The sequence below is a fragment of the Pipistrellus hanaki genome, assembly GCF_964339955.1.
Source record: "Pipistrellus hanaki genome assembly, chromosome: 3".
Lineage (NCBI taxonomy): Eukaryota > Metazoa > Chordata > Mammalia > Chiroptera > Vespertilionidae > Pipistrellus > Pipistrellus hanaki.
In genome coordinates, this window is record NC_140505.1 from 176,026,729 (window position 1) to 176,050,118 (window position 23,390).

Below are 23,390 nucleotides of genomic sequence, written 5' to 3' on the forward strand. Positions count from 1 at the left end.
ACAACTGGCTATAGCCCCGCCTCTGGGCTCTGCTGTTCATCCTCAATGCCTTAGCCAGCTCAGCAAGAAGAGGAGCTTTGCTTTGGCCAGTTTGGCTCAGTTGTTAGAGCGTGGGCCCACGGACCAGAGTCCCAGGTTTGATTCCAGTCAAGGGCACAGACCTCAGTTGCTGGCTAGATCTCTGTTTCTGGTTGGGGTGTGTGGGGGAGGTAACCAATTGATGTGTTTCTCTCACATCAATGTTTCTCTCTGTGTGTCTCCCCCTCCCTTCCACTCTCTCTAAAAATCAGTGAAAAAATACCATCAGGTGAAAATTAACAAACAAATAAACAAACAAAAAGATGAAGAGCCTTTGCAGGTTAAGAAGCAGCAGGAAATTATAGAAAAAATAATTTTTCCCAACCACAAATAATTACAACAGTGCCTTCTGGTCGAACAATAAATCAGTACCCACATGGCATCATTAGACTTAGAAACCGTCAGAAGCACTCTTATTTAAGTCAAGTGTTGTATAAACAACTGAGTAGGAGAGACCATTTTAATGACTATTTCAGCTTCCGCAAGTTACCTCAACCTTTCATACCTAAAACAAAGATCTTGATTCAAGTGGAAAAGAAAAGAGAAAACCCAGGAAATAATTGCCACTAAATACATTTTGTGAATTACGAATGTCTTCTTCATGAGCTGTGTATCATGATGTCCAAAAATGATGGAAAACATGTTATACAGGTGGGCAAAATCAGGCTCTGTAGTTGAACGGTGTGACAGTAAGATAATCCTTATCTTTTTAACATTGAGTGCCAAGAAGTACAGCCAGGAGAATCTTTATTTCATGCTAAAAGGGAGCACATAGTCACCTTTCATCTTTCTTAAAATCTTTTCCCCAGCCTGGGTGGTCAGCAGGTATGTGCTTGCTTTGGCACCCCGGGTCTTTGATAGTCTGCAACTCGTATTATCCAGAAGAAAGCAAGAGAACAACAGCATTCTCAAAGTATTATTTCCAAGTGATTTGCTTCTTAGTGACACCTTATTTAAAGAGATTTCCCTTTATAAAGGTACACACATATATGGTAATTCGCATTTTCTGTTTTAGATATGTCCCGTTTTTAATTTTGAAATCATTATCATTAATACAAATGTATCTTTTCCTTTGAATAAGTAGCCAAATCATGGATGACTTTTGAGTTATTTAGAATGTGCGCACAGCAGTGTTATTAATAGAGCAGATTTTTCCTCTTTAGAATCACGCAGAACATGGGAGAAAACCCATATTATTACAGTCATTACAAAATAACTATAATTAGATAAATCATACCATCTTGATGGTAGTTAATTCATTCGACAAATATTTATTGCACGCTCATTCTATGCCAGGCACTGTTTTAAGCACCAAAGAACCCAGCAGTGAATAAAACTGATAAAAACCCCTGCCCTGTTGGGATTTAATGTACAAAATAAATAAGTAAATATATTTAAATTGTCAATAATTGTTAGAGGGGTGTTTAATTTTTATAAAAGTTGCAAAGGTGAGCCTCTCTTCCAGGGAAAGAGAATAGCAAGTGCAAAGGCCCTGAGCATGAGCATGGCTGGCATGTTCATGGAAAAGTGAGGAGCTAGTATGACAGGAGTTGACTGAGCAAGGTGGAAATAGTAAGAATTATGCCATACAGATAACAATGAAAACTTACTGGTCACTGGGGAAAGTTTAGCTTTTCTGAGTGATAGGGAAAATTCTTGAACAGTTTCAAGCAGAGGCATGACATGATCTGGTGTCTTAGTTTATTAGGGTTACTCTAGTTGCCTGGTGATATTAGATGGGGGAAGAGAAGAGGGGGCAAGGGCAGAAGTAGAAGTATCAATTAGGATATTTTTTGGTAAGAATCCAGGAAAGAATTTATGATAACTTGGTTAAGTGTGCAGCAGAGGAGATGTTAAGAAGAGTAGAAGGTACAGCTTGATTATCCTGAGCCATCCAGGCCAGATCAGTGCTTGCTATGCACCTGTCACACAGCTCATATTGCTTGCAAATTTGCTGAGCTGAAGGAGAAGATGGATCATCATTCTGGGAAAAAGCTGGAAGATAGCCCTGGGTTTTTGAAATCTGGTAATCCTGCCAGATTTGTCAGTATGGTTCCCGGCAAGCCCATGTGTGTTGGGAGCCTCCTGACTATCCGCCTCTGGGCCATTTTTTTTTCTGTTCATAACATGAGACAGACAGGGGATATTGTGGGTGTCATCCAAGCAGTAGACAAGAAGGCAGCTGGAGCTAACAGTTACCCAGTCTGCCTAGAAAGCTCAGAAGGCTAAATGAATATTATCCCCCATCCCTGCCACCTGTCTTAATCAGTAATGGAAGAACAGCCTCAGAATTATTTGTCTCAATTGGCGATTTAAATTTAATAGTAAAAGACTGGTTAATGATTACAAGGCAGTAAAACCTTCAGAAGGAAAGGAGAATGTTTTGTGGACCATTTGGGTTTTCGTGTGTGTGTGTGTGTGTGTGTGTGTGTGTGTGTGTGTGGCAGTTTTTAAATTATTGGTTTTTAAAATCAGTACTTTATAATGGAAACAAATTTGGCCAAAAATCTGTCATAGAATTTTGAGACGCATTAAAACAAAATTTAATGAGAAAAAGAAAGTAGAACTTCTGGGAATTGCAGACAAATCGAACGAGTTATACCAGAGTGAAGAGGCATAGGCTATTCATGTGTCATATGCTATTCATTTAAAGAGTTAAATGAAAGAAGTTGCCATTCACAGGATGCAGAAAGGAGTGGGTCCTCTTGAGAACATGTTAAGTTTGAGGTGTCCTAGTGGTGGAGATGCTGAATAGGATAGAAGAGTCTGGAAGACAGAGAGAGATCTGGCCTGGAAATACAGGTTTGGATGAGATCACCCAAGGAGCAGCTACAAATGGGGCAAGAGATCCAAATAGTGAGCTGTGGGACACAGCAGTGTTCTGACTTTGGAGGACAGAGGAGCCAGCGGAAGGGAGCTGGAAAGAAACCTAAGGCTATGGTGCCTGGAGAAAAGTGTTTCAGGGGAGAGGGCAAGATTGGTTGTGTTAGACCTGCTGATGGCATAAGATCAAGACTGGAAAGTTAGCCACTGAATTTAGCAACATGGAGGGTTTTGGGGAGCTGGGCAAGAGAAATTCGGGAGCAAAGGTGGGAAGTAAAAAAATGTTTAAAGTATATTCAAGAAAGAAAGGAAAGAGAAAATTTGGAGACAGAAGATATAGATATTTCTTCCAAGGAAGTTCACTATAAAGAAAAAGAGAAATGGGTAAAAACTAGAGTATGAAGTTGGGTCAAGAAAAGAATTCTTTCTATTTAAGATGAGAGAAATGACTGTAGGCTTTCATGCTAGTAGAAATCATTTATTTGAGAAGGAAAAAATGCTGTACTAGTAGAAGAGCGAAAAAATAATTTTGGAGCAATGTCCCTGACTCAATAAGAAGAGAAGGACAAGTTCCTCACATGGCATGGACCCACCGGCCTGCATCTGTGCCCACAAATGCAGCCTCCCCTCCACTGCTGAGGATGTATGGTCATGCTTCTGGCTCAGGCCAGCCCTTTCTTTGGGCAGAAGACCCCATCCTATTAGTCTTACACAAGGACATTGGTCCAAAAAGAGATATAGTAAGCTTTAAAAATAGAAAATGCAGAAAATAATGTAACCTGTCAAAACAGTTTGTTTTCACTCGTCTCTCAGAAGGATTGAAAAAGTCTAGCTGTGGCAAATACCTACACAGCATTCAAGGTTGGGTATCTTGGACATTTTTCTTTGAGATGATGACAAAATAGTATTATTAAAATATTCACTGACATTTATTAATCACTTACTATTATTGTCCCTACTTTATAGATGAGACCATTGCCCCAGGCAACAAGACCAGAAATAAAGCCAGGATTAAAACCTGAGCATACTTACTCCTTACCCTTCTGTCTCATTGATTTCTGGTTTCTAAAGATGAATTTCAGGGTTGAAAAAGTTAGCAGACAGGCTGAGAAGACAGGGGGAGTTTGGAAAAGGAACCAGGAAAATTGGGGTACATAATAAAGTCATGTGCTTTCTAGACTGTAGTTCTTTGCACTTTGGTTGCTGGTAGCTATGGATTTGATTCTTGGTACAATCCCATATAAACAGTTTATTAAGCTTTTTTGGATCTCTGTTTCCACATTTTTAATAATGAGGATAATGTTATTTACCATGAACTATGTGAGGATTAAATGAGCCCATATAGGTAAATACCTTGTAGAGTGTAAATCTTTGCTTCTTATTTTATTTTACTGTTTCATTTTACCTCTGTGTTACCTTCTCTTTATGGCAAGTAACATTAATTTTTCAGTTGTGACTGTGCTATAAAAGTTCTTTGTAAAATAATTATTTTAAAGAGTGAGTCAGTTTAAGGAAATTTAAATATTTTAGATGATGTACAAATTTGGCAAAAATCAAGGGGCACAGCATGATTACAGTCTTACTTGGCTCATGGTTGTGGTGAACAGACTCTAAAGTCTGCCACTTGGTTTTCACACCTTTGTTTAATCCCCTCCCCTGTAGTGCAGCCGAGATTTGTGACTTGCTTTGAACCAATAGAATATGGCAAATGTAGTGGGAGGTCACTTCTGGGATTATGTAATGTATAACGATCCTGTTTCAGCCTCCTGGCATTGGATAGACTCTCCTTTGCTTGGCTTTCAAGCAATAAGCTACTATGTTGTGAAACAGTCTATGAAGGGAGTCATATGCAAAGAAATGGGGGTGGGGGCGGGGTGGCCTCCAGTATCTGAGCATTGCCCCCAGCTGACAGCCAGCAAGAAAACAGGGACCTTATTCCTCCAACCACAGGGAAATTAGTTCTGCCAACAACCGAGGAATCTTGGAAGCTGGTCTTTTCATGGTCGAGCCCTCTGATGATACTGCAGGTCTGACCAAGACCATTTGGCAGCGTGGTGACACCTTGAGCAGAGGACCCAGCTGAGTTGTGCCTGGATTCCTGACTGTTAGAACCTGTGAGATGATTCATGTGTTGTCTAAAGCCTTTGAGTTTGGGGTAACCTGTTATGCAGCAATAAGTAACTGAGATGGTGTTTAAGAATCTGGAATTAGACATTCTGTGTGCTCTTTTGTTTTCGCCATTAAAAGCAGTGTGCTCTTGGGAAAGCTAGCTCATCTGCAAAATGATGCTAATAATGAGATCTGTTTCATGGGTTATTATGATCATTAAATGAGATCATTCATTTATGTGCTTATCTGTACCTGTCATATTACAAGCATTTATTACATCTTTATTATTATCATCATTGCAGTCATTCTAACAGCTGTGTACAGTACATTAGCACTTATTTCTTTTAAAATGGGTTTATCAGGAAAACTTTTTTAGAAAAATGTTTTTACATTTAAAAAAATCTCTTAAAATGTAACTGGTAGGAATAGCAACATCAACTGACCATCTGTATGCTAATGACTTCTCGTGAATGAGATTAATGCTTATCTTTAATGCTCTTGGAAAAACTCAGAATATATTAGGTCACAAGTTTAGCATGGTCAAGGTTCAGACACATACCTTCTTTCAGAGGATTTGGTTTGGATTCATTAGGAATGAAATTATGGATCAACCCAGAGCTAAAAAGACTGTTAAATTGCGCATCCTGGTCTTGCTTTGCCCTTTTCAGGAGAAAACTTCACAAAGTTATTCCCATTGAAAGTGTTTTTCTAACCCAGATTGGTCTCTGCCATCACCTCTTGCCAGACTACCTTTTCTGTAGTCATCCCTGTTTATGTTCTGCAGCCACATCCAGCTTATTGCTGAAGATGCTCTCTCAGGACCCGGAGCCTCTGTCCACTAGATCCCAGTAGTGCTTCCTCAAGTTATGACAGTTAGAAGTGTCCACAAGCATTGTTGTTTGTTCCCGGGATGGAGTGGGGGGTGAAATCCATCCCTGGTAGAAAACCACTGAGTTAGACCCTTTGACCAAGCCTTATGTAGTTAGTTGTACTGTCCAGGAGGCAGCTGGAGGAATGGTAAGCAGCTATTCCATGCTTTCATTTGTGTGGACCAGCTAATGGAAACAGTCTTAACACCAGACTCTCTACATCAGAAGAGAGACATGTATTTGAGGGGAAGGATAGGGTAAGTTAAGATTACCTTTCAACCAGAATACTTACTTCAGATCCACTTACTATCTCATCACTTTCTAAGTAAATAACTAGGTAAGGCTTCAACTTCTCTGTACCTCAGTTTCTTCATTTAGTAAATAGCAGATAATCCTAACTAATGGGGGCTGTTATGAGGATATAATGACTTAATACATTACCATGAGAATCTGATACATAATAAGTGCTCAATAAATGCTTATTGATGGTATTGATAAAGAAGGGAGTGGTTTCAACCACTGGTCATCCTCTTTCCTGATTTCAGGTATTCAGCCTCATCACCTCTTGAACTCAGGGTCCCTGACCTGTGTCTAGAGAAAGTTGAAGTGGTCTGGTGGCTAGGACTGAGTCCTTTTTGGTCTCACCTACCACTGCCCTAAATCTGTCCATCAGAATCACAGCTTTATTTGCATTGGCCCATCTTCTTAAGGCAGCTTCATCAAATTGGGGAAAGGCAGTGGCACTCTCTTCTTCTCTCTGTCTTATTCTTTCTGTCTCTCATCATTAAAAAATTTATTGATTGATTTGAGAGAGAGAAACATCAATTTGTTGTTCCACTTATTTATGCATTCATTGGTTGGTTCTTATATGTGTACTGACCAGGGAACCCGAAACCTTGGTGTATCACACTGACACTCTAACCAACTGAGTTACCCAGCCAGAGCCTCCATCTCTTTTCTGTCTTTCTGTCTTCCTCTTGCAGCCCTCTTACTTTACTTTCACTCTAATTTTTGAGAACATTTAAGGATCTGAGAGCCTTATTATGGCTGACTCAACTGCTTTTGCTTATTTAGGAAGACAAGTTTAATCAAAACATTTCTGTTGCTAGGTCAAGATGACCCATACCAAGCTACCTTGATCTGATTTACTCAAAGGATTGTTCTAAACCAATTCATATTTCATGTGACTCAAGACAGCACAATATTAAAGGGAGAATATAACCATTAGACAAGGCTCAGAAGAAATGAGTGAGTTTGTGAAGTATTGTTGCCATCTCACAAGCTGAAACATAATTCATCGTAAAGGTCTTCCTGGTGATCTAGAGTGAACTTGTCTGATATAAAACACATTTTGCACTGTCATCATGTGTTATTTCCAAGTGCTGGCATTGCATTGTTGCAGCTGTTAAAGGAACTGAAGTTCTTTATTTATGGTGTTTTGTTCCTGTTGTTTTTTACTACATGTTATGCTAAATTGTTAAAAGTTGCTCAAAGTACATACTCAGGGGGCAGGAGGGAATTAATAAAAAAGGGAGCAATTTCAACATCCTCTTTCCTGATCTCAGGCATTCAACCTCATCACCTTTTAGACCAAGGGTCCCTGACTTGTGTCTAGAGAAAGTTGAAATGGTCTGGTGGGTATGACACTAATTATCCTCCTATGTAATAAAAGCCTAATATGTAAAGTGTCCCCTTGATCGGGAGTTTGACTAAGGAGCAGGGCTGGCCAGCCAGCTGTCAGCAGCTCCTCCCCTCATCCGACCTCACCCTTGTGGGCAGAGGCAGCAGGCAGCCAGGGGAAGGGAGCCAGCAGGCACCAGGGACCCTACCCATACACGAATTTCATGCACTAAGCCTCTAGTGTAGGGGTGTCGAACTCAATCAAAGAAGGGGCCAAAATCTAAAATCCAGCCTAAATTGCGGGCCGAATGGTTTACTGAACAGTAATAAACTGACAATGTCATAAACTGACAGCGGAGTGCAGTGATGACAGCGCGGTGCGGGCCACATTGTAAGGCCTGGCGGGCTGGATTTGGCCCGCGGGCCTTGTGTTTGACACATGTGCTCTAGTGTATTAATAAGATGGAGAGATTTCAAACCTTTGAAGCAGTTCCGACATGTGTAAGCCCATGGTCTCTTGCTAGTGATACCTACACGTGGAAAATTTGACAAAAGATGAAAGAGGTAAGCTGAATTTCATTAACCAAGCCTGGTATACTTCAGCTACAAAAGTGATGATGCAGCACTGTCTTCCGAGGCAGGGACCAAGGCTTAACTCACTTCTGATTATGCTTTAGGCATATTTTAAGAGCAGTCGATGGTACCTGATGATTCCATTTCTACATGGTGTCATTTTTCATCTATTTGTCAAATATCTGAGTGTCTACTGTTATTGAAGGAAGAGAGGCATTAAATAAGCAAATAAATATGTCAGGTGTGATACGCCGGGTATTAAATAAGTAAACATGTCAGGTGTGTTGAGTGCTGTGGAGAAAAGATGCTGGGATATTGGGAGGGAGCCACTATTTTATTATAGAAGTTCAGGAAAGTCCCTAAAACAGGAATGGGGAATATCCAGCCCACAGGCCATATAAGATCCATGAAATCATTTGGTTTGGCCCTGGCAAGGCATCGGGTGAGTTAATTAAATGTTTGACCGAATACAGCAGACTAATTTTGTAGCTAATAATTCGGTATGGTGCTCTCATGATGTTGCTTCCCCACCCCTGCTCTAAAATAAGGAGTGAACTGAGTGAGCATAGAGAGACTTTGGAATTTACATTCCTAATTATATTTGTTTTCACAATCCTGGGTGGGCTGGGACTGGGACAAGGGTGGGAAGAATAAATGGAACAGTCACTAAAATGGAGGGGGGTGCACTGTAGAAGGAGGGAAAGTGGCTGGATTTGGGTAGGGGAGAAGATGGGGAAAACTATGGTGTTTACATCTAAACGACCTCTTCCAGTGCACAGAGCAGGGACAAATCAAGTGCGTGAACAGTGTTGGGACCTTTTGGGAAACCTAATCTGGTTGTAACTCCCTTCCCTGACTTGTCCCTTGCTATTTACCAGTTTAGTTTCTACTGTTTGGGAGGGCTGCCTCTCTAGGTCTTCCCACTTTTGTCTACTCCTAGACCAAAGTTTCTCCTAAAAGCCTTCCCCAGGGCTGTGTCATTTAGGGTTCTGCAAGAAAGCAAGCTACTCTGTGTTTTCCAAAAATAAAGTGTTTAATAAAGAGGTTTGCACCACTGCTGACAAGACTGGGAGTGGTGGGTCCCAGAAGTTGGCCTGGAAGCCACTAGGGACCTCAAGAATATCTGAGAGTGGCATAGACACCTGATTCTCCAAAAACTGACCTGAAGCTATCTGCAGCTTACACAAATAACTATCTCTACAAGCCTGCTTTGGGGGAGAATAGCCTCTTCTTTTCCACCTTCCAAATTTCACTTGAGTACTCCTTATCTTCCTAGAGGAAAGGGGATTCTGGGAAATGGAGTCCCACCTCTTTTTGGCAAAAAGAGTGGAAATTTTAGGAGAGCAGAGATGACAAGCTGACACCAAACAGTACAGGGCAGTCACCAGCACTCCTCCTAACTGATTTGTCTGGCCACCTTCTCTTCACTTAAGTGATGCCAGGTCTCCATCCTACCCAAAGGGTTTTACAGGTTCAGTCATGAATCTTACATGGCACCTCAAGGTAAGGGTAGAGTATCTTTTTCTGGCGTTTCACATGGGCATGGCTGGGCAAATTAGCTACAGTCACAGTAGCTCCCCCACACCCACAGCTTTGTTCTGATGATAATACTAGACAATTCTTTCTGTTCAAGGAAGACCTGAATTCATTGAGACCAAATCTTGCATTTGAGTATCAGACTGTAGCAGTCACAAGTTCACATAATGAGACATCCATGTGTTTGTGATGAGGAGAAAAAGGATAGACCAAAGGGAAGACAAGCTGAAAACTCTTTCCCTACGAGGAAAATGAAAGAGGAAGGCTCCTTCCCTCACTTCAGGCTCCTCTGAAGTTAAAGCATCAGTGTATAGAGTGTTTATCATATTCCAGGCATCAAAAAGAAAAGAGCATTCCCGTTATCTATTGCTGCATGACAACTCCAAAACGTGAGACTTTAAATAGCTATCATTTATTTTACTCTCAGATCTGCAATTGGGCAGGATTGGCAGGAACAGCTGGGCTGTATTCCATGAGGGATCAGCTAGAGCAGCATTTCTAGGGGCCTGGCGGACCCCCTTTTTAGAAGGCTGCTTCACATAGCTGGGAAGTTGGTGCTGGCTGTCAGCATGGGCCCTGGTTTTCTCTCCACGTGGACTTCTCCAGGGGCTTCTCCAAGACCTCAGGCTTCCTTCCACATGACACGGCGGCTGGGTTCCAACAGAACAAGACAGTCCTTCATTTTTATGACCCAAGACTCAGAAGCGTTTCTCTCGCTGTACCCCATTGGCAGAGGCAGGATCAAAAGGAACGGACATGGATGTAACCTCTGGCTGGAGAGTGGCAAGGTTCCAGAAGACATGGGATGAAAGCTCTAGGCAGGGCCATTTTTGAACAGTGCAACAATACACTGTGTCTTTGAAGAGCTTGTTGATTAGCAGTGAAGACAGACTAAGACTGGTGATTGGAATACATCCTGAAGAGTTTCTGTAAAAGCACTAGGTCAATTTCAGATTGTGGAAGGTTAAAGGGAGTGGTCTGAGTCTTGAAAGATGAATAAGTGTTTACCAACCAGGAACGTAGAAAGGCCTGGCTTCCAGGAGGAAAATGATGAGCAAAGGTGCAGTAACTTCTGATGGAGGCATCGTGGCTCCTCTGTGCCTCTCTGCTTCTCCATTTGGAGTGGGAATCCCAGGAGGACCACACAGGTTTCCCTACAGAGGCTAGCGTAGTGCCTGGCTTGTCATTTCATCTTGACTTTCACGATGCTGATGCTCATTCAGCAATTCCCATGAATATAATTTACATCATATATGATTGTTCCAGGCCTTAATGATTGTACTGATGCTAGTCAGATATTCATCTTTCAGTCATTTTTGTCAGTGTGGTCTAACCTAATGTCTTTTCACTTCTTTGCAACCAAATCCATCCCATAGTACATCTGTTTAAATAAAGTCATCACATGGCTGGATTTTTTTTCATGCCAAGGGTTTTCCTAAACCAGCTATACTAGCTATTACCTGCAAATCTAACCAAGATCATGATGGTCTCCCAAGAAGGTGGTGGTTATTGCTCACTAGAGTTTTTGTTTTTCACCTCCATTCTCCATTATGACTTTTTCTATGTATGATGATATGAAAAAGAGCTTTATAGAAGGCTGGGAGGAGAGCTGGTGGAAGAATGAAACTGTACTGCACACAATTTCCTTTACTTTAGCTGTCCAGTGGGTGGGAAAATGGCATGCGGTGGGACCTTATGTCCATTAGTGTTTCAGAAATGCATTAGGTCTCCTCTTGGGGCCTCTCCTCCTCCACCTCAGACTGTAGGTTCTTTGGTTCAGTCAGGGCATTATTTTGGATTGCACAGCAGTAAATCACTTTGGCATTTATTTGAGGCTGCCTTGATTTAGTTTTTCACTCTAATAAGTCCCCATGGGTCTCTTGAAACCTAGTCCTTCATTTGGTGACTCATGGATAAATGATGCTAGAGGAGTCCAATGTTGCTTCTGATTGCTGGAAGGGATCACCCACCCAGCTCTTCTTTGCACAAACTCCAGTGGATGGAAAACTACTAGTCTTGATAGTCTTTGTCACACGGTGTTTGATTTGGTTGGCAAAACAAAGATAAGCAATCAGCAAGTAAGTACTTCATTGTAGTTGAGGTTTTTCTTTTTTATTTTTCTTATTCTATGTATACTTAGCAAAGCTATACCTTAATCTTCCTTTAGAATGAAATCACTTGCAAGTGATTCTAAATAAACCCTTAAACTCTTGGAGCTAATAGTTGGAACTAAAGCTTGCTTTGAATCAGCGTACATATTCCAAAATGTCACAGGAAAGGATATTGAATATGATAATGAGCCTGCTAATTTAATTATCCTGGCCACTTTTTAGCCATCGTTTTCTTTCTCTCAGTACTTGGCTTCAATTTCATAGTCCATACTTATGACCGTTCATTTGCACACACCTGAATTCTATCATTCCTTTATTTCTTTGGCTTTTTGCGTGGCAAAGCCTTGACCTTGATTAAACCCCACCTTCTATTTGCCTGCACCTGAATGGCTGAAGGTGGCTAGAAAAGCATGTAGTGTGGTTCCCTTTAAATCAAGACCACTGTCTCAGATGAGTACCAAAGAAGGCCCAGCAAGCCTACAAGGTTCATTGTCCACTCTCACCATATCAGTGAACTACTTTCTTTCCTTCCTCCCACCTTCCCTCCTTTCCTTTCTTTGCCTCCCTCTTTAATTTATTCATTTGTTTAAAAAATTTCAATAATTTGATAACTATATAGTGCCTGGCATAATTATAGATACTTGGAATATATTGGTGAACCAAATACGAGCCCTTATCTGGTGGTATTCACATTCTAATGGGGTGGAGCAATGAACAATAAACATAATAAATAAGTAAATAGCATAATATGTAAGAAGCCGATAAGTGATATGACAAAGGAGAAAGCATAACAGTGTATAAGAGCACTAGGGGTAAAGGGGTAGTAGTTTTAAATAGGGTGTTGGGTAAGGGGTTCAGTGAAGGTGACATCTGACCAAAAAGTGAATAGGCCATAGAGTTGGCCAACTGTTATGTCATACTTTCTTCTCACCCCTCAACTCTCTCCCCTCCATCTGCACCACCGTGTCTCCATGCAGGCACAAGCTTTACTGATAACCTTGTTTATACTCTGGTTAAAAATGGAAACAATCAGACAGGATCTTCTGTGATGGTCTCCATACTCTCTGCCTTCCCTCTGAGACTATGAATGCAGTGTCTGCTGCCATCGCAGGAACAATCCTATTATATGCTGAATCCCATCCCATTTCACCTTCTCAAGGACGTTGTTCCCCTCTCTTCTGCATCATCAAATTTTCCTCTCTACTCAGCCATGGCAAACATGCTTCTGTAACTCATATCTTAAAAAGAAAGATCCCTTGACCCCCATATTCTCCTCCAACCACTGCCTCATGTCTTTTCTCCACTTCATAGAAACACCTTGAAAGATTTGTCTAGCATTACTGTCTTCACTTCCTTGCCTGCCACATACTTTTCAAATGATTCAGTCCAGGCTTGTTCCCTCACCCTTCCATAGAAACTGCTTTTACAAAGGTCAGCTGTGAACAAATCCAGCGGTCATGCCATCCCCATTATCTTATTGGCCTTGTCAGCAGCATTCACCCATGGAGAGGCTTGTTCCTTCCTTGAAAAACATTCTGTTCTTGGTTCAGAAGGCAGGGCTGCCCTTCTGGATTTCCCTCTTCTTCACTTTTATCAATCTCCTTTGCTTGCTCTCCTCTTCTACTTGATCTCTGAATGTGAGAGCATCTAAAGACTTGGCAAAAAGAACTTTATAAGCTGCATTGCTACATGCACCATCCTGCATTGTCTAATTTTTATCAGCATTCCACCAAGAGATGAACAGAATAGGCTTGGGAGGGATGTCATAACCTTCATATCATTCAAGAGCATTAGAAAGTATTCCCCAAATTCAATTACTCCTCCACTGGCAGGAGACAGCCTGCTCATCTGTCCTTCCCCAGTCATGCTTATTTCATGGCTATTAATCCCTGCAGCTCATGAAGGGCATAAGGCTATGTGGGTTATTTATTAGGTCATAACTGTGTGTAGTTATGAGAGGGAGGATAATAGAAAGCATATTTGTGATGATAAAATAAAGCACACCTGTGATGATATACTTGTCCCTAAGTTCAACCTGTCTAATATGCCACCTTGAAGGAATAAGGACATGTTAATATGATCTGTAACAATGAGAGAACTTTGGATTTAAGTGGGTCAGAAGTGACAGTACTTACTTCTAAGGTAAGGTGACCAGAGGTCCTGCTTTTGGCGGGACAGTCCTGATTTTTAACAATTTGTCCCGCTTCCCCCGGCATTTTAAAAAAGTCCCAATTAACAGGACAAATTGTTAACAGGACAAATTGTCACCTTATTCTAAGGAGAGACTTGCCATTCTATGGAGGGGGCATCCAGAAATGGAGCTTTTTCTCTCTTGTGCTCCCAAAGGAAATTTGACCAACTTTGGTTCATATTCATCACTTTCTCTGTAGTCAGTATAACAGTTGCTCTGTTGAAATGTAAGCTCCCTGAGATTGAGGACCATGTTCTTAGCCTTCTCTGTATTTCCAGGAGCCAACACTGTGCCTAGGATGTCGTTGAAATATTCTTTAGGTACTTGTTGAATGACTTTTTGAGTGGTTATGTTGAAATGAGATTTTCTTTAGGTATTTGTTAATGACTTTGTGAGAATAGGCTTGGGAGGGATGTCATAACCTTCATATCATTCAAGAGCATTCCTTCTGTTGTGAGGAAGATAAGATATTTGCTTTACACAAAAAAAAATCTGTGATCCTGAGTAGGTGATGGAGGAAGGGTACTCCAGTGTGCATTAGTTAGCACTACTTATCAGATACAATTTCTCTTCCTGCTGACCTTGTAGATATGGGTCCATATGACTATTCTGTCCTGTGGGCTAGGTGCAGAAGTGGCATGTGTCCTGCTGAGACCTTCTGAGCACTGCCTTCCCTCTGGCACAGTGACCTACCAGTGTGAATCACTGAGTCACTGCAGTGAGCTGACCTGCAGTGGACATGTAGCAAAATGAGAAATAACCTTTATCCTGTCACCATCCAATAGAAATATGTAATTTTGTATTTTTCTGGTGATTCCCTATAAAAAGTAAAACAAACATGCACTTTATTTTATTTAATTCAATATTTAATTATTATCTCTTAAACATGTAATCAATATAGAAATTAAGGAAGTATTTTACATTTTTTCAGACATTTTAAGTTTTCAAAATCTAGTGTATATTTTCCACAGACAGCACATTTTAATTTGGACTCACTATATTTCAATAACTTTATAGCCATATGTGGTTATTAGTCACCCTATTGACAGTACAACTCTAGTTAAATCACTGATATTTGGAGTTATCAGTCAGGACAATAACTTAGTCCATCCTGACTGATCCAACAAGCACTGATTTTCTTCAACTATCCTGATGCAGTAATTTTCCTAGGCTTGATGTAGGGATTACCAAGGTTGATGTAGAGTAACCAAGAGCATGGCACATCATTGTTCACTCAACAAAATGTTTGAAACTTTGTGCTTAGCAACTCAGCACCAGTCCTCTCCTAATTGTGGCCTAGAGGATTGTTTACTTGAGCTTCTCATAAATTTAAACTATATCGGAATCTTTGTAGTGGCAAGAAGACGGAATTTTTCTGCCTGATAGTGTTTTAACAAGCTAATTATTGTGAGAAAGCTACTCATAGTTTAGATCTCAAAATGTTCATAAATTAATCTAGGAAACATTCATTCTCAATGACTAAGTGCTGAGTAACATCCTGGGTGCTGGGAATACAGCTGTGGAGAAGCTCCTAAAGACATTAATGAAATACAGGGTAGGCAAAGTAGGTTACAGTTGTGAGTAAACTGAACAGTTTATGCCTGTATTATTATTTATTAATTATTGTATTATAACAGAATTAATTTAAATATGTCCTATATTAGTTTTATTTTTGCTGCATAATAAATTACTTTGAACTTAAGAGATTTAACAGATCATGTCTATGACCTCATAGTTTCCATTGGTCAAGAGTCTGGGTTCAACTCAACTAGTCTTCCACTCAGGACCCCTGAAGACTGCCATCAGGTGCCACCAGAAAGGCTGCATTCCTTTCTGGAGTTCAAGGTCTTTTTGTGGTTATTGACAAATTTTAGTTCCTTGTGGTTGTTGAACTGAGGTCCCTGTTTTCTTGCTGGCTGCCAACCAGGGACTTCCCTCAGTTCCCTGAGGTCACTCATGAGTCCTTGCTTTCTTAGTCCTTCTGCCAACACATTAGCTCACTTCTTCAAAGCCAATAGGAGAATCACTCTGACCTCAAGACTCTATTTTAAGAACCCAACTGATTATTTCAGGCCAATTCAGGTTAATCTCCCTTTGATGAGCTCAAAGTCAGTGGACTAGTGTCCCAGTCACAGGAGTGATCTCCCCTCATGTTCACAGGTGCTGTCCACACTCAAGAAGAGGTGGTTATTCAGGATGTGTACACTGAGCAGGGGGAGTCCTGGGGGTCATCTTAGAATTCTGCTGCCATATAACTCGAGACCTGATGGAGAGAGAATACAGCATCTGAAACTGTGAGGAATTTGGCAATTTGGAAAGAAAAAAGAAGGCCCTTGTGATTGGAACATGGCAGAAGGAAAGTGGTGTAAGATAAGGGAGTGGCCACATAGTGCATTGGCCACTTTAGTGGTTTTTCAATATAGCCCATGGGAAGCCATTAGATCACATGCATTTTTCAAGATGCCTCCAATGTCAATGAGAGTGTTCAAGGCAAGAATAGAATCGGAGGGACCCAGGTACAGGGCTGTTGCAGTCATGGAGATAGAGGAGCATGGCTTAAAGGAGGATGGTGGCAGTGGAGGTGAAGAGAAGTGTATGGATTTGAGATCAATGTGAGCGGTAGAATCAAGAAGACATGGTGATTAATTGAATGTGGGGTAAGGAAGAAAGGAGACTCCTGGACTTGAGCTACTGGATGGATAGTTGTGCCATTTCCCAAACCTGCATCACTGGGGAGCAGTTTTACGAGAAAAGTAGATTCCTTTTAGACACACTGAGTCTGACATGCCAGTGAGACAGCTGCAGCAAGATATCATATTGGCCATTGGCTGTGCCCATCTGGAACTTGGAAGAAAGGTCTGGGCCAGAGAAGTGAATCTGGGAGACATCAAACAATAGCTGATGTCTGAGGTCATTGGGAAGGGGTAAGATCACCAAGGGAGAGCTTGTTTACAGTCCTCGAGTAATCTCCATTTAAAGATCTGCTACACGGTAGTTGAGTAGTAAGTGGCTATTTCACACACCTATTTCCTGTTGCTAATGCTAATGTCACCTTTACAGAATGAACATTGTGGCCATTTAGGGATACACAGTACCCCTCAGGCTTCTCTCCACAGGGGCACAATCAGTATATAGGACTGTGCGTGCGTGTTTTGTGGAGAGAGAATTGCATCAAAATCAGCTGAAGAATTGTTTTGAACTATATTCACCAATTCTGGTGAGTCCCTAAGGAAATCAAGAATTTAAAAATGCAGAAGTTATTTTAGAGACATATGCCCTCATTTTTTTTTTCAGAGAAAACTGAAGTGCCAAAAAGTACAAGTCATTTACCCAGGGACACCCAGCTGGTTAGGTGGCAGCCCCTCGGAGAGGAGTTGAAATTCTTAGCGATTACAGCAGGTCCTATCACCCTCCAGAAATGTACATTTCTCCATCAGTTTCAGAGGCTTGGTTCCAGATCCATCAGGAAATTCTAGCATCATCTGTGGGTTAGCAGAATATCCACTGAGTGTTCAGTAACTATGGGAGAAAGAAGGAAGTTCTTGTTGAACTACCTACTGTTCGGCTATGTCAGCTTTAGAACAACCCTGCAAGGTAGGCATTGTTATCCTCACTTTATAGATGGAGGAACTGTGCCCAGAGACACACAGGTAGTTGTTGTGGGGTCGAACCCTGGCTTCAAAATAAGACCACCGGAGGCTGATGATTAATTAATAAGCAGGCAAAGATGTATTGAAATAACTGGCCAGGACAGACGCGAGAGCACCACACGCAGGTGGTCTCCACACGAATGCACCGTTTCAGGGGTAGGTAGTCCCTTTTAAAGGTTCAAACCACAGGAATTTTCCTTTGTTCTAAATTCTAAATCCTAAAGACTACATTCTAAAGACTGGGGTCAGCCCCACAGGGTCTTTGCTAGTCACATCCTGCTGGACATTGGAATGTGGCCCTATTTTGCAATAGCCTATAACATAGAAGCAGAGCTCAGAGGTTATCTACAGTTTCTATCTCTGGAGGTTACTGAGTTAGTGGGAATTACTCTCCTGTGCTCCTGGTCCCAGGCAAGGGAAAATTGCCTTAGCCTCCAAGTCTCTACCTGAAAGCTAAGGTAAATAGTTTTGTGTGTGTGTGTGTGTGTGTGTGTGTGTGTGTGTGTGTGTGTGTGTGTCTGTGTGTCCCGTGTTTAATCAGGTGCAAGAGCCAAACTAGAAGGGTTAAAATTCAAACAGCAGTTTTTACCAAAGGATGGTTGCCACTATATTTCATAGTGAGTGGCAGAGCCAGACTTCAAGTTGATGTTTACCATTGGACATGCCTTCATATTAGGATGCAGAGGGCACTGCATGCACTGTGTGTACCTGGGAATCAAAGTGTAACTAAGCATTAAAAAAAAAAAAAAAAAAAAAAAAAACACAAAATGACAGTGGAATTGAGTTCACATTTGCCTCAGCTTTCCTGTTGTGGAGCAGCCATTCTCAAGCCCACCTGCCTTTGTGAGAATCCGGCTCCCTCCTTACTCATGCTGTGACCTTAGCCACAGTCCCTGACCTCTGTGCTTCAGTTTCTCTTCTGCAATACATCAGAGCAATAATGATGCCTCATAGGCTGGCCTGAAGATTAGCGTGTATAATGTGTACAAAAGCCCAACACTACCAGCATGTAGTAAGTGTCCACCTCTATTATTTTTTTTCTCTAAGAGGCTTACCTGAGTTATTTTGGGGCAAAAAAAGGAGAAATTGATATCTCATTTTTGCCCCAGCATTTTAGGGGTTTGCTGTGTTTTACAAACAGCATGGGTAGGGGAACATGCTACCCAGGTAGCTGCCTAAAGGGATGCAGAACAATTGCAAGTGGCCAACCTGATTTGACCCTTGGAGCTGTTAAGTGGAACCAGCAAGGCAAGCACATAGAGGCCTCCGGCACCGTGCCTTTGACTCTCCTGGCCTGGTATGCCCCCTTTTCAGACAATGGAGCAGCCTTTGTCTGCACTGTTTTCAGGTTTCAGCTCAAATGTTGCCTGATCAAAAGGCCTGTCCACACTACTCTATCTAAAATAGCATCTCCTTCTCACCGTTACTTTCTATTTTGTTGCCCTTCTTTATTCTCCTTCTAAGCACAGAGAGTTGTGTTGATTTGAGGGTCAGAATGGAGTCTGTTGAATGTTGACGAGTAAATGAGTATCTTTAGAGGAACCTGCAGTGGATGCCGGGTGCTGTGGAGGGACAAGGGGCAGGATTTGGGGACTTGGCTCTCAGCTTTTCTTTTGGTTTAGCCTTGTAGTCAAAGACTGGAAAATCCTTCCCAGATATGGGTTCCTAATGTGTTGCCTTCCCAGGTTGTAACTTGGATAAGTGCTGTGTTCTTCCCACCACCACCAACATGGTGTGGCCCTTCTTGGAAATAACAACTAACATGTCTTTAGATGTATTGTGTGCATTTTACCTGCCTTGTGTCTTTGAATACAATTCAGTAAATAGATATTACTATCATTTCCCATTTTACAGTTGAACAAACTGAGGCATAGAGAGGTTCAATAGCTTATCCAAGTCACAGAGCCTGTAAGAGGAAGGAAAGAATATGAATAGAATATGAATATGTGCAACCCATCCTCAGAATCTGCATTTCCAACTAACCCTTGTGATTCAGCTCCCTATGTGGTTCTGGCCCTATACTCTCTCCCAGTGACCTCCTTCAATCCTGTGGACTTTAGTGTTGTCTATATCCTGGCCACACTTACTTTGTATCTCTGGCCCAGCCTGCACTCCTGAGCTCCAGACTGATTTATCTAACTATCCACAAGACATCTTCTCATGGGTGTCTTGAATTAACACTTCCAACACTGAATTTATGATCTACCTCCGAGACTTCACGCCCAAATTGTTTTTTTCCTCAGTGTCCCTTTCTCAGCAGGGTTCTGGGGTGTAGAGATGGGGGATGGATTGCTTGGATTAGATATTGTAGTAGCATGCTATTTTTTTCTAACAATTGCTTTATTTAACCCCCCTTTCACAAACCAAGGCAAGTACCATGATTTATTTCCTTTGCATTCCTAACATCTAATACATAGAAGGTGTTCAATGTGTTCTTGCTGAATGAAGGGGAGGGAGAAGGGATCCTTTCTGTGGATCGTATTTATTTCTACTCTAGGTAGTTTCCATGATACTGAATTTCTCTAGTTATTCATCTAAGGACATTTTCCAAACTTCTCTCAGTGTTCATTTTTCTTCTCCCTGGGGTTCTAACCTGAGGGTTTTATTATTACAGTATGTTAATGAAATGACTCGAGGTTTCAGAAAAGTCATTCTCACTTCTCTTCACTTTGGCACTTTCATACTTGGATTTATGTGGAAAGGAATCCTCACTAATGAGACAGTAGCATAATTATTCAGCAGTAGAGAAAAGAATGATATATAAGCCAAATACTAATTGGCAATTATCTGTGTCACATTTATTTTTTCTGGGCTGAAGTTCAGTTACTCCTTGAAAAACTGAGTACAAATAAGAAGTCCCATACACACACAGACACACACGCATGTCCGGTGGTAATCAGAATGGGATGTCCTAATATATTTCCCTGGCCAAATTTGGGATCCTTCGAAAATTCTTTGCCTGACACTGACCCACATGTAAGTCTCACATCTCTTAGGTCCCTCCACCTTCATCATCTTTCTTTGGCCTGGCCCATCAAGAGCATCTCTCTTCCTCTCTCTGCTTCCCTGGAACTTTCCCTTTGAATCAATTCTCCATGAAGCAGCCAGAGTGATCTTTGAAAACCTAAATCCAAATGACTTCCTGGTGTTTCTAGATTCGATTCCACTGCATGCTCTGGCCCCTGCTCACTTTTCAACCTCTTCTTATGCCAGTTTCACACACTCCAGCCTCTCTATCCTCCTTTTGTGCCTCAACCATGGGCCATACCAAGCCATTTCCTAGATGAGGGCCTTTGCACCTGGAACACTCACTCATCCCATACTCTTCTTTAAAAAACATTTTTAATTAATTTCAGAGTAAGGGATAAAGACATAGAAAGAGAGAAATATCAGTGATGAGAGAGAATCATTGATTGGCTGCCTGCCACATGCCCCATACTAGGGATCAAGTCCATAACCAGGGCATGTGCCCTGATCAGGAACCAACCATGACCTCCTGGTTCATAGGTCAATACAGAGAGGAATGGAGAAGGATAGAGATTTAGAAACATCAGTGTGAGAGAAACATTGATCAGCTGCCTCTTGCACACCCCCCACTGGGGATGTGCCCGAAACCAAGGTACATGCCCTTGACCGGAATCGAACCTGGGACCTTTCAGTCCGCTGGCTGACACTCTACCACTGAGCCAAACCGGTTTCGGCAACAGCCCATGTTCTTTACCTCCTTCTTTACATCAGCTCACATGTCCCCTGTTCAGAGAGACCTTACCTTGACCTCTAGTCTATGCTTCTCACCTCATAACTTTCCCCCATTACTTTATTACTCAACACTATCTGAATGTATCTCTTTCTTTTTAACTTTTTGCCTATCTTCCTAAAAATCACCCTTGCAGAATGCAAATACCGTTCATATCCCTTCTGTTTACTGCTAGGTCTCCAATACCTAGCACACAGTGGTATGTTTATTGAGTGAATATGTGCACATGCAATGGCCCAACGTATTATTGAAGAATGCCCTGAACTTAAACTACATACAAGTTCATGTGTTCTAAGTTCCAACCCGATTTAAACCACTGGAGACTTGGGTAACCTTTTCAATTGAGCTTCTTTTTTTCTGTTTCAGTCCTCTCTAATAAATAGTGACATTATCTTTGTGAAGTTGCATGCCCCGTGGGAAGTGCTTGGAAGATACGCAGAACAAATGAATGTAAGAATGCCTTTCAGGTAGGTGTCAATGTATTTTCCACACTCTCTCTGCTGCTTCACTATAAACCTAGTGCGGTCCTCTCTTGGAACAAGTAAAGCTGATGTGCAGGCTGGAATGCTGCAAGAGAAGAAAAGCCCTCAAATGTTTAGGAAGTGCAGTGGGTTTCATGGGCAATTATTCATGCTGATTCATTCCTTAGCAGTTAGATACTTCAAGGGGCATTTTTATTTCCATAGTGCCATTTTTGGAAGCCCTTTGTACTGCTGCTTTGCTGAGCAAAATTCAGGCATCCAAAGCACCAGGTGATCTTCATGGTCCTTACTGATGAGTCCTTTCCAGAAAAACATGAAATGAGTTCTGTAGAAACAAATTCAAGAAATGTCATGAAAATGTGCTCTGTAGAAACAAATTCAAGAAATGTCATGAAAATGTGCTCTATTTTAAAAAGTTAGTTCATAAATATTATACCAATATTAGCATTGCTCTTTATTCTTTTAAATATATATATATATATATATATATATATATATATATATATATATATATATATATATATATATTGATTTCAGAGAGGAAGGAAGAGGGAGAGAGAATAGAAACTTCAATGATGAGAGAATCATTCATCTGCTGCCTCCTGCACAACCCCCTAGTGGGGATCGAGCCTTCAACCCAGGCTGGCCCATTAATACGTTTCTGTTATAATAGTAAGAAAACATGATCCAAGCAATAAAATGTAAAACATAAATAATGAATAATAATTTTCTTTTTAAATGTAGGAATTCCTCTAGGATAATAATTTTAGGAGAAAATGCTGTTCATGTGTGAACACTAATCGGCTGCATTCATATTTATGAGGTTTTACCTGAGCATAACTTCACTTGAGGGGTTTAGAGTTTTTGCTGTCATCTTGTGTGACATTTTGTACTAACAACTCTAGCCTAAGGATGTATATGCTTTTCCAAAAGAGGAACTATCCTGCCATATCATTTCAACAAAATGTACAAACATCAGTTTGCCTGAATGTAAAATGCCCTCACTAATCTTATCTGTATTTATTATTTTCTGCAGACTGCAATTCTGAATCCCAGGTTTAGTCTCCTTGAATTTTTATTGCTATAGTGTTTGAAAGGAAGTTGAGGAATAGATTTCTGGTGGGAAATTGTTATTAAAACCTGCTTCTTAAATACCTCTATGCCCATGAATATGGTGTTTCTTAATACGCTCTTTGAGAGCATTTTTAGGTTACAGAAAATTGAGTAGATAGTACTGAATATTCCCATATGCCCACCCCTTCTCACCCCACTCAGTCTCCTTATTAATTTCTTACATTAGTGTGGTATATTTCTTATAATTGGTGGACCAGTATTAATGCATCATTATTAACTAAAGTCCATAGAGTTAATTTAGGGTTTACTCTTTCTGTTGCACAGTTCTGTGGGTTTTGACAAATGCATACATCCTGCATCTACCAGTAGGTTAGCTCATATGATAATTTCACTGCCTTAGGCTCTTCCACCTGTCATCCCTTCCCTCCACTCCAACCCAAAACCCAGGCGACCACATACCTTTTTATTTCTATAGGTTTGCCTGTTGACAACATGGACATGCTTTTTAAGTTTTCAC

At 41.1% G+C, this 23,390-nt stretch overlaps 1 protein-coding gene across 6 annotated transcripts in view; it reads left to right on the forward strand.

Annotated features, from left to right (window-relative positions):
* Window positions 1–23,390, forward strand: part of ANO4 (anoctamin 4) — a 275,780-nt gene that overhangs the window by 160,668 nt on the left and 91,722 nt on the right. For 5 of the 6 annotated variants that reach the window (XM_084880421.1, XM_084880417.1, XM_084880420.1 and 2 more), the window contains one exon: window positions 21,684–21,784. In XM_084880421.1, the coding sequence (XP_084736547.1) occupies window positions 21,684–21,784 (101 nt within the window). Of the gene's footprint in view, window positions 1–21,683; window positions 21,785–23,390 lie in introns of those variants that run through there. The other variant, XM_084880422.1, reaches the window with a different exon arrangement.